This window comes from Dendropsophus ebraccatus, chromosome 1 (genome assembly GCF_027789765.1).
Source record: "Dendropsophus ebraccatus isolate aDenEbr1 chromosome 1, aDenEbr1.pat, whole genome shotgun sequence".
In the NCBI taxonomy this organism is placed as follows: Eukaryota; Metazoa; Chordata; class Amphibia; order Anura; family Hylidae; genus Dendropsophus; species Dendropsophus ebraccatus.
The window spans coordinates 141,664,548-141,676,742 of NC_091454.1; the positions used below are offsets into that span (position 1 = coordinate 141,664,548).

The 12,195-nt window shown below is 41.6% G+C and overlaps 1 protein-coding gene across 4 annotated transcripts in view; it reads left to right on the forward strand.

The window, feature by feature from the left end:
• Window positions 1-12,195, forward strand: part of ACSBG1 (acyl-CoA synthetase bubblegum family member 1) — a 39,042-nt gene that overhangs the window by 12,693 nt on the left and 14,154 nt on the right. For all 4 annotated transcript variants that reach the window (XM_069956338.1, XM_069956336.1, XM_069956339.1 and 1 more), the window contains exons 5-10: window positions 363-483; window positions 4,902-4,982; window positions 7,202-7,351; window positions 8,632-8,808; window positions 9,706-9,887; window positions 10,220-10,453. In XM_069956338.1, coding sequence (XP_069812439.1) covers window positions 363-483; window positions 4,902-4,982; window positions 7,202-7,351; window positions 8,632-8,808; window positions 9,706-9,887; window positions 10,220-10,453 — 945 coding nt within the window. The remainder of the gene's footprint in view (window positions 1-362; window positions 484-4,901; window positions 4,983-7,201; window positions 7,352-8,631; window positions 8,809-9,705; window positions 9,888-10,219; window positions 10,454-12,195) is intronic.

The following is a 12,195-nucleotide window of genomic DNA, read 5'->3' on the forward strand; positions in this document are numbered from 1 at the left end:
TATTTTAGAACAACGGCTGTTGTATTGAAATAATGGCAGTTATTTACTGTTATATGGCGGCCATCCACTCAATTTCACCATTGTGTGAACAGAGCCTTTCTGTGTTTTTAATCCACTCCTGGTTTTGGTTGCTATACTGACTGAAATATACTGACTGAAATATACGTAGTGTGAACGCAGCCCCCCCAGTTAGAACTGGTTTTGATGGAAAAAAAACCCCAAAGGTTTATTGTAGGAAGAGGGGAATAGTGTGCTTTTTCTCCAGAAAAATATCTACAGTATAAGATTATAGTATGCAGTAGTATGCACTTTAGTACAGTATTTAGCGCAGTTTTGTTCTAATGTAACTTTTTCATATTTAGTGGAATAACAACTGGGATCTATGCAACTAACTCCCCTGAAGCATGCCACTATGTTGCAAATGACTGCAAAGCAAACATTATTGTGGTTGAAAATCACAAACAGCTGGAAAAGATTTTACAGGTAAAACCTTTGTCCTTTCTTCTTCCCAGAGTGAGCGGCAGGTTCATTACCTATTACTCATATTTAAAGCGGCACTATCAGCAGGTTCTTCCCAGAGAACATTGCTTAAGAGCATTAAGGGCGTTGCTCGGGGCCGGAGAGCATCGTCGCGCGCCGCCCAGCCCGCCCCGTCCCGCTCACTATGCACATTCACAACTGCATAGTGGGCTCTATACATGGCGGCTGTGCAGGGAAGCAGTCCCACGGGCCGCCACCGAGCCTCCCGGAGGCTTAAGGAACCTCCAGGAGGATCGGCCCGGGGGTTTCACGCATGCGTGGGAAGCAGCCCATCTCTGATGGCACTGCTTCCCTGTGCAGCTGCCGTGTATAGAGCCCATTATGTATACATTAATAAGCATGGTGGGTGGGCTGGTTGGGGCGCAGCGATGCTCTCCGGCCCCGAGCAACGCCCTAAATGCTCTTAAGCAAGTAATTTGCATAAGAGCATTTAGTGATTTTACAAACAATGCTGGGGAGGAGAGAAACCTAATTATCAGCAATCTGCTACTGAGGGACACAGCTACTATGGCATATCAGCAGGTTCTCTGGGAAGAACCTGCTGATAGTGCCGCTTTAACAATATGAGGCTAGGTTCACATACTGTTAAAATGATGGGCACTTGTATCGGAAGGCTGTCATTTACTGACAAATAACAGATGTTATTTTATAACAACAGCCGTTACTACACTCCCCGGCCACTTTATTAGGTACACCATGCTAGTAATGGGTGGTCTTCTGCTGCTGTAGCCCATCTGCCTCAAAGTTCGACGTACTGTGCGTTCAGAGATGCTCTTCTGCCTACCTTGGTTGTAAGGGTTGGCTATTTGAGTCACTGTTGCCTTTCTATCAGCTGGAACCAGTCTGCCCATTCTCCTCTGACCTCTGGCATCAACAAGGCATTTCCGCCCACAGAACTGCCGCTCACTGGATGTTTTTTCTTTTTCGGACCATTCTCTGTAAACCCTAGAGATGGTTGTGCATGAAAATCCCAGTAGATCAGCAGTTTCTGAAATACTCAGACCAGCCCTTCTGGCACCAACAACCATGCCACGTTCAAAGGCACTCAAATCACCTTTCTTCCCCATACTGATGCTCGGTTTGAACTGCAGGAGATTGTCTTGACCATGTCTACATGCCTAAATGCACTGAGTTGCCGCCATGTGATTGGCTGATTAGAAATTAAGTGGTAACGTGCAGTTGCACAGGTGTGCCTAATAAAGTCAGAAAAGACAGATGTGGTCAGCGCCCAGTCCCATCAATTTATGCTTTCTCATATCATTATGTGGTTATTTTGAGCACGAAGGTAAAGCCCCTGGATTCCGGGGTAGCCATAACATAGAAACAATAGGATTCCTTCAGCTCAGATAAAACATTCAAGGTTTATTGGATATTCTTAAAAGGAACAGCCGACGCGTTTCGAGCCAACTTGACTCTTAGTCATGGCATCTATGTAACATATATACAAGACAGACAAAGTGTTAATATACAATAACAATAAAAAGGGTTAAAATACATATAAATGTGTAAACGTCACTGTGTATGTGCATATATGGGAAATACATATATTTTACAACAAGATACATAAAGGATTTTGTCCAAAATATTGCAATAAATTTACAATAAATTTACAAGAGAAAGCCCTGGCAGGTACTCATGGGTGCGTTTCTCGAAACATGAAAACGAATAAGGCATGTATAAATCATGAATAAATTATAAACGAGAACATAAAAGTGGACGCAAACCCAGACCTTCTTAGGTGTATGCAATACTTCATTAATGTGTATCGAGTGTTGTGTATCTTTATATATATATATGTGCTACTATAGAGAAGTATTAAGCATCTCAGTTACCTGAAAATATGGTAAATCAAAAGGGAAAATATGCATCCTATTGGCTGCCAACAGAACTGGCTCTGCAAAGAAAGGGCAGAAAGATAGATTTCAATCCCATTCTATAGTAAGTCAAAAGAGGAAACATGTATATACAATCAGATCATATGTGGTAGGGACCAGAGTGTATACAGTGCTATATTGCCATAATGGAGGAGACAAGAGAAGGAAGAGTTGTTAAAGGGGTTATCCAGCGCCACAAAAACACGGCCACCCCCCCTCAGAGACAAAACGACTCCCGTCTCCAGTTCAGGCACGGTCCGCAACTAAGCTCCATTCAGTTCAATGGAACTGAGCAGCAAAAGCCCGCCCAAGCTGGAGACAAGAGTGGGGCCGCCCCCGGAAGAAAGTGGCCACGCCCCTGCAGCGCCGGACAACCCCCCCCCCCCAAAGCAGATTGCATATGTTAAAGAAAACCTTTGTACTGACCTCACAAAGCCATATGAGCAGTGGAACAAAGTGCGCATGGCGCCACTGGAACAGGCGGCGTCCGTACATGTTCACGGTCCTGCCGAACTATATAGCGGCGAGACCGGAAATGCCGTATTAGATCATTTCCGCTACATGGAACGCATGCTGCGTTCCACATCGGTCATGTGTTCCAGATGGAGCGCAAACTGCGTTCCAACAATGTCAATGCTTAAATAATCATGTGGTGTGAATAGACAACACAGCAAAACTTGCCAAAAGACTGATATACAAAGGGCAGATGTAAAATCACTATAGAATAGCTAGCAGAATGGACAATATAGAAAGCAATTCAAATTATTCATAAATAATCAAAGTAAATATAAAATTGAAAAAAATATATGTATACAGGACATATAGCATCAACTAGATCTAAGAAGTGCTGTGTAACTAGAAAGAACATTATGGCAATGGATCAATACAGGTACATTAAATCACTTTTAATATTTAATCCGTATGGTATACGGGTACCCAATCTAAAAATCCATTCAGCCTCTTTTTTGAGGACTTTCTTCCTCCAATTGCCGCCCCTCTTGGGTTCTAATACCTTGTCTATGGCATAACATGAAAATGAATTTAAATTGCCATTGTGCACAGTACAGAAGTGCTTTGCTGTGCCCGACAGCTGTACTCCTCCATGTTTTATGCTACTAATGTGTTCCGAAATCCTGACTTTGAGTTTACGGATTGAGCATCCAACATATTGTAAATTACATTCATCACATTGGATAATGTAAATAATGTGGTCTGATTCACAATTTAACTTATGATTTATATTGTAGGACCTCATTCCGTCACTGGTTTGGAAATTATGGTGTTGGGTTGTGAATTTACACATACCACACCGTGGTTTACCACAGGGAGACAAACCAACTCCTCTAGGGGTTCTCAAACACATAGTCTGTTTTGGACTGATGTATAAACTGGGGGACAGTAGGGTACCCAAAGAGGGGCCCCTGCGGGAGATAAAATGACACCCCTCGTCCAATATACTCGCCAAGCTTTCATCCTGCCATAGAATCCTTAAGTGTTTTTGTATGATATTCCTAATGCTCTCATATTCCTTGCTGTATGGGGTGCTGAAAAAAACTCCCTTGTTATCTTTTGTATTTTTGTTATGTGCTCCATGTTGTTGACTTTTAAGAAAGTCACTTCTCGATTTTTGTGCAACTATACTCTTCGCCCTTTCTAACATATGTGTGGAGTATCCTCTCTGTCTTAATCTGTTGACCGTCTCTTGGATTTGGTGGTGTGCAACCTCCGGGTCAGAACAGGCCCTCGCTGTCCTAATTAATTCACCTACTGGTATGGACCTGATGGTGTGTTTGGGGTGCTGGCTGGTGGCATGAAGAACCGTATTCCCAGCTAGTGAGTGTATATGAATAATGGCTGTTGTTATAAAATAATGTCCAAGTCTCCAACAAACCATCCAGTTCCATCCGCCTCCGAAACAGATGAGAAGTCTTAATCAGTAGCATCTCAAGCCCACATCCACATCCACATTCACTTCAGAAAGAGGCAGCTCCTTTATGGGTTGATCTAGTGTCTAGGAGCCTCTATCAATTCATTAGGAAACAATTACATCACTGAGGCACAAAAACACAATGAAGATTTATCACGCTGTCTTACAGTAACATTGTCATTGTTGCCTATGGCAACTAATTACAGCTCAGCTGGGGACAACAAAGACAACCTTACCATAAGACAGCTTTATAATTTATGAAGGGATTGTGCAATTCTGAGACTTCAGTAGTTATTTAAACATTTTGTGTTAATTTAGAGAAACCACTTATTGCACTAGTGCTAAGCTATGTCATTTCTTCTTGTTTGGTTTCTTGCAAATAGATACATTTTTGTAAATTTTGCAAGTTAACCTACTTTGCAATTGGACTTGAAAAATTTTGACAATAGTATTTATGTAATTGGTGGTCAGGTTTATCATAATTCATGCTTTATGACAATCCGACAACCTGTAGATAGTAAATGAAACATAGCTTAATAACACAAATGAATTATTTCCAGATATGGGAAAAGTTGCCACATCTGAAAGCTGTTGTGCAATATAAAGGCAATTTACAAGTCAAGCATTCAGATCTATATACGGTAGGTTGTAAATGTAAGTTACTTCAAGGCCATTAAATTAATATAGTTACAACACTAACACTAACGGTTATGTTGGTTTAGCTGTACACACTCAGTATTTATTTATTTTTTATTATTTATCTAAGTGTGTGATTTAAAATCTAAATCAATAGTAGATGTGAATTAAGCAAGTGTTAGGACTCGGGCTGTGCGCTCGGGCTGTGCGCTCGGCTTCTGGCGTCACTGATGCGTGCGGCCGAAGCATACAGAACTGCTCAGACCAGTTGCTAGGGGCACAGAGGCCAGGGTTTTACTCCCCTGGCTGATCAGCATAGGTGTTGTGTGTGTTGAACTGATTGCCAATCAGCTGTCAGTTATAATGAGTCTGAGGCCTATAAGTATCCTCCCCAATCTACTATGCTTTGCCTGTGAAAGTCCTTGCTTTGCCTGGTATTACTTGATCTAGCGTTCGCTGCATTCATATTCTGGTTACCTGACTTCAGCTTTGACTATTTGACTATTCTTTTGGACACGATTTGGTACTTTGTTGCTCTGCTGGTTTTGACTCGGACTTCTGACTTCCCTTTATTGTGTTGTGTATTGTCTGGTTTGTTTTGTGTATTTACTGTAGTGAGATCAGGGACTGCTGTCCAGTCGCCTGTTTGCTAATTAGAGCATCTGAGGCAAGTAGGCTGGGACAGTGGGACGGGTATCAGCTTCAGGGCTCACCTGTCCTTGTGTCTCCCTGTCCTGATCCTAACAGTTTGCAATTTACATTATTTTTTAGTAATGCTCTAAAACAAGGGTTGTTTCCAGACTCAGTCTCCTGAAGGCAGCTTTTTAGTCTTGTGCTGGTTGAAAAAAAGGAGACTAAACACAGTTCCAGCCAGTACAGAGAGTCACAGCTCAAAGTGTCCATCAATCACATGACTGCCTTCTCTGATCACCTGGGACCTAGGAAACACAGGACTTCCTGTTTTCTGACTCTTTGGAAAAAAATTGCAAACTTGCTTTATATCACATCTACTGTTGATTTAGATTTTGAAAGTTATAATGACAGTGACACTTTAAGATTCCATATTAAGAACAGAAAACAGATTAAAATATGACTGACTTGTTCTATTTTAATAACAGGAAATAATTTTGGAAGCCGTACTAATAGCATTGCTCAAAATTAGAGATGAGCGAACCGGGTTCGGGTTCGAGTCGATCCGAACCCGAACGTTTGGTATTTGATTAGCTGAGGCTGCTCTAAGGTTGTCTGGAAAACATGGATACAGCCAATGACTATATCCATGATTTCCACATAGCCTTAGGGCTTTATCAAATCAAATGCCGAAAGTTCGGGTTCGGATGGACTCGAGCATGCTCGAGGTTCGCTCATCTCTACTCAAAATCCATTAAAAGTAGCATGGCTGTGGTTTTCTGTAGGACATAATAGAGAAACACATCAATAGTTGTTATTTGTAAGACTTAAGATGCCATGCTCCTTTGTCTCCAGGAGCAGAATATAATAGGTCCTTTTTGGGCGGTAGCCCAGGGCACAAAGCTCCAGGAGGGCCCATGGCCACCCAAACAGACTTATACTTTCAGTGATGTATTGTCTCTTGGCTACAGTTTTGCCATGATTTACAAAAAAATCGCTGCTTTTTTACCACAATTTTGCACAAATCAGGGCATTATGACATTATCTATCAAGCTTGGTCAACAGCCTGGGGCCTATGGTAAAGTTAATCCGCCCCTGTTCGTCTCCCATGGCTTTCCTAAGTTCCTAGCAGGGAGCAGTGTACAAGCAGTATACCATGTGTTTCCTCAGTTTGTGTAAAATAAAACATATTGTGCATGCACAGTGCCTATAAGTATAAAATGTATACTTTCAATGGTCTCCTTCACATATATCAAGCCTTCTCGTCCTGATTGCCGCCAACATTGTTTTTTAAACTACAAATGACAAAACTGATTCCATAGTTCCCTATAGGCTCAGATTGCAGCGATAACAGTATATCCATCATATATCTCCCTACTCCTGACAAAAAAATATTTAATGTAACACATTCCTTACCCAACACTGGACTGGTACATGGATGATATACAGGACAGTGTATTAGTGTATTTTAGAGACGGTATCCAAGATTGTGTGAACATTGTAAGACAATGACAGAAGATAAGCAGAGCGTAAAATGTATATGTAAGATACTCTCTAATGTATAGATTGAATCTTTTTTTTAATGAAATTCTAGTGGAAAGAGTTTATGGAACTGGCAAATGATATCAGCGATGAGCTTTTGGATGATGTCATACAATCCCAGAAACCCAACCAATGCTGTGTCCTTATTTATACCTCTGGGACCACTGGAAACCCAAAAGGAGTGATGCTAAGTCATGATAATGTATGTGGCAATAAACACATGAGAATGACATGATGATGATTTATATATAGATATATGTATGTATGTATGTACTGTATATAAACTTAAGAATGACATAGGAACCTTACTAATACTGCAAGTAATACTTAAAGGGATGGTGTCATGAAGCAAAGATGGTAAAATGAGATGTGGACCACATATATACTGTATATGTATATATGTATATATATATATATATATATATATATCAGTATATATGTGTGTGTGTGTGTGTGTAAAGGAGAACAAATATGTTGTTTTTAGTAAAGTAGCTTATGTGACTACCTTTTTTCGCAGCAGCCATTGTTGTGGTAGCCAAGTGTTTGGGGGGGGGGGGGGGCCCAAAGTGGGGCTATGTCTGGAAGCATTGGGGCTGCTGGACAACTGGGTTGCTCCTTCCTCTGGCCTCATTGTTGTTGTGATGGTGGTTGTTCCATGGGGCTGCACCATTTTTTAGTTAGCAAAATTATATATGGTCAGCGTCAATGCTTCTTGTTAATCGGCTGATCGCTGACTCTATTACATTAGGCAATTATCGTCCAGTTCTGATGATATAGCCCTTAGGTTGTGTTCCCACGTTTGCATTTTTGCTGCATTTCTTTCTTTACATAATTATAACATCATTTACATAAGCTAAAATGTCTGCTTGGGATCTGCAGTGTGATCAGCATTACCAGGTTTGTCAGATTGTTTATGACAAATAAAGACTGTTGGTAAATCATGTTTGATTATCTGTTGCTCATAAACCGATCCATTTTTGCTATGTGTTTTTATGTGTTTTCTATTGAGTTCTCAAAGGCAAATGTGGGAACACCGCCTTAGTTTACATCAGTTACATCTTATTTATAGGTTACACAATATTGAATATTGAATAATGTACAATCCTTTTAGGGTGTGTTCACACTGCAAACCCCTAAATAGAAACAAATGTGCACAAACGAATGAGTAAAAATATTATATAGACTTTTATATAGACTTTATTAGTTCATCACAAAACATAAAGACACATTAAAAAGGCATAAAGGTGACGTACATAAAAATGGCTGCAGCACAGTTGGTAAAATACAATAGCACATTAGGTGTGAAGCCTTTTCTACTAAATTCAATGTAATCCAATTAAAACACATTATGGATGTACAATAGGTATATTTTAATGAATGTTTTATACTTATAAATACACATTTAAATACACTATGTGAAAATAGTCTACAAACAAAATCATCATCTTTCCATTTGGTTTGAGTTGATTTACTCTCACACAGATCACCTGGACAGCTGCTAATGCCAGTCGTGCTGGAGACATGCAGCCTGCAGAAATCCAACAAGAGCGTATTGTCAGCTACCTACCACTTAGTCATATTGCTGCTCAAATATATGACCTGTGGACAGGAATCAAGTGGGGAGAACATGTGCACTTTGCAAACCCAGACGCTTTGAAGGTACGTCAAAACATATAGCATCATTAAATTGCAATGGTCACTGTCACTTTAAGTTGTACCTGTCATGAAGTGTGCTTACCTGATCCACCTGAAATCTATTCTGGCGCCAGAAGTTCGGGTATCCATATATACAACCAGGTAGGTATGGGCACGACCCCTATTCTGATCTTATTGGGTTTGTGCACAGTACTGACCCGGCATGGCCATATCCATAGAGACCCGAACTTCTGGTGCCAGAATGGACTTCATGCCAATCAGGTCAGCATACTTCATGACTGATACCAGTGGATATAGCATTCTGACCCGACTGGTGTGAAATTCATTCTGGCGCCAGAAGTCCGGTTATCCATGGATACAACCATGTCAGGTAAGTATGTGCACCAACCCCATTTTGATCCAATGGGGCTCATGCACAGTACTGATCGGGCATGGTGATATCTATAGCACCAGAATGGATTTTACGATTATCAGATCAGTGTAGTTCATGACTAATACCATTACGGTTTCTAAACCTTTGAAATGCCAAAAGTTTGACCACCTGTTGTTCTATAGGTAGCAGTACTAACATGATGACATTTTTAGGATAACAATATAACAGGCTTAAAATGAATATCGAGTCATTTTTTCTAAAACTTAGTATCTATGGCTGATGCTTACCAGTGTCTTCAATAAATATCTGCATAACCTGAATGACTATATAATTCACCTCCCAACCATGTACAGTGATGGTCCTGAGTAGGGTGGTTCCATATTTTGTCTTCACCATATTATACATATAACACTTATCTGTGTGGTTCTAGATATAAATACTAGTGTATTATTCTGGCAGTATATATCTATGACTGGACACTTGGGTCTCTCTTTTTTAGTGTTAATTGCGCTGTGTTGTAATAACAGGGGACTCTGGTGGATACATTGAAGGAGGCACAACCCACATCTCACATGGGAGTCCCACGAGTCTGGGAGAAGATCATGGAACAAATTAAAGCTGCGTCAGCACAATCAGGAATAGTCCGGAGAAAGATGCTGTCCTGGGCAATGTCTCTCACCCTGGAAAGAAACAAGAATTCATCAAGGAAGTATGAAAAACTGACACTTATTATTTTTTATTAGAAATATTACATCTTGGTATACCAGATAACATCCACATGCTTTTTTTGAGATGGGCCTACAGTTATTGTTAGAAATCTTGTGGAATTGTCCTTCAAAGGATTGTTGCAGAAATAACTGTGGTTTAATTGTAAACCACAGTTATGCATTTATCATTGTCTTTGCACTATTATTTCAGCTAATTTGGTGATTTTGTGCACAGCGTAAAATTTAGTCAACATTTATCAGGTGTTTGTGCTATTTTTGAGCAGCTAGTCAGCTATGTAAGGCATTAACTGATGTGGTTGTCATGTATTCTTAGTGGTGAACTGAAGCCGTTTCTCCCAGCTGTGGCCGACTTCTTGGTCTTGTCCAAAATTCGCAAGATGTTGGGTTTTTCCCACTGTCAGAAACATTTCTCAGGTGCGGCTCCAATCTCTGCAGAAACACTGGAATTTTACCTGGGACTGAACATTACTATATATGAAGGATATGGCATGAGTGAGACCTCCGGACCCCATGTGATGTCGAGCTCTTACAACCATCGCTTCCAGTGGTAAGAATGCTTTTGTATTTGTGAATTTTCTCTTCTAAGAACTTTTCAACAGAAAGTAATATAAAATGCTGAATTTAAGGCCTTTTTAATGCAGGGGTTTACCCTAGGGACCACAAAGACTGTAATAAGTGGTGTAGTTTATGCAATGTACTGTATGAAGCTGTTTTGGGTGCTAAATAAAGTAATGTGTATGATTTAATCCTCATATTTGCTGGCATAGGTTGTATGTCCAAACTAAACCACCATATAATGTATCAGGCCATGCTCATGAAGACCCAGCATATAAACATACTTGCAAGTAACATAATAAAGACATCTAATAACATATGAAATAGTGACTAGGGTGTGAGCTGTAAATCTTTTAGGGCCCCTCGACTAAAATGGGTTTCTCCCAACTCTAGACTAACTCCAAGAACAGTCACCTATTCCTATTGAGCTACATTTTATCAGAGTAGGAAGGTGCTAATTTGTGTGTTGTGTTTGTGCTAGTGCTTACTTTGTGGCAGGGCTCTTCTTCCGTCCTGGCTCTAAATTTAGGTATTACTGCTTGATATGTATGACAAATACCAAGCAACAACACAATTTAAAACTATTGGGTGAATGCAGGCAAAGCTTTCTTAAGTTAGGTTCATACTATGTAAAAACATTTAATAACAACGATATTTAATTGACAAATAATGGACGATGTTTGCACAACAATGGCCGTTGTTATGAAATACGGCAGTTGTTTTTACATAGTGTGCATCTAGCCTTAAAGCGAATGTGACATACATTTGTCAGCAACGGCAAACACAACCAGACAGTGGGCCCTGATCTAATCCCACCCACTGTCCCTGCCTAATTGCCTCAGTCGACCCTAGGCGGTCGCGGACAACCACGAAGACGTTCCCTGTACTGAATACGTGGAACACAAAACACGACAGACGGACAAAACACAATAAAGAGTAGTCAACAGAGCCAGATCAAACCACACGGGCAACACAGTACAGAATCGGTAAGCAAAGAATAGTCACAGGTCAGGCGGAGGGTCAAGAACACGAGAAGACAAGCAGAATGGGATATAGGGCAGGGAACGCTGGGACGGAGCAGGGGAGCTGGGACTAGACGAACTAATAGCCAGCGATACCCTGCTGGCAATACAAACACTTTATACTGGACCAGGAGCCCGGACCAAAGGCTGATTGGTCCGGCCTCCTGAGTCCAGTTTCACTGCAGCTGGTGCACTGCAGGCTGAGTGGCCGGGCGACCTGTCACTCAGCCTGAGTGCAAGGCACCTCAGCTGCGAGCCGGCCGGCCGGCTGACGATCACGTGACACCACGGCGTCCCCGGTTGCTAGGGACGCCGTCGGGTCTCCGTGACGTCACTCGGCTCCGGCGGGCGGAGCAGCGGCGCGCTCCTGAGCCGTCAGCCGGAGCCGATCTAGAGGAAGACGCCGCTGGATCCGGACAAGGTAAGTTCCTGACAACATTGTTGCTAATTTCTTACCTTAATCGATTGGCATGTTGTCACAGTCCTTTTTTGACCCGCTGCCCAGTCCCTGCGTTTGGCGCTGGTCTTTTCACGAGCATCAGCCCTGCTGCCCCCAGTGTAGTGAAATCCCCTCTTCTCTATGACGCGGCTCCATTGATTTTGATGGAGCCACGTGAAAGAGGGGAGGATGTTTCATCACACTGAGGGCCAGCAGGCCTCCCCCGGTTCTCCGGGACAGGCCAGTGCCCAGGAAAAGACCGGCAAGTCAAAA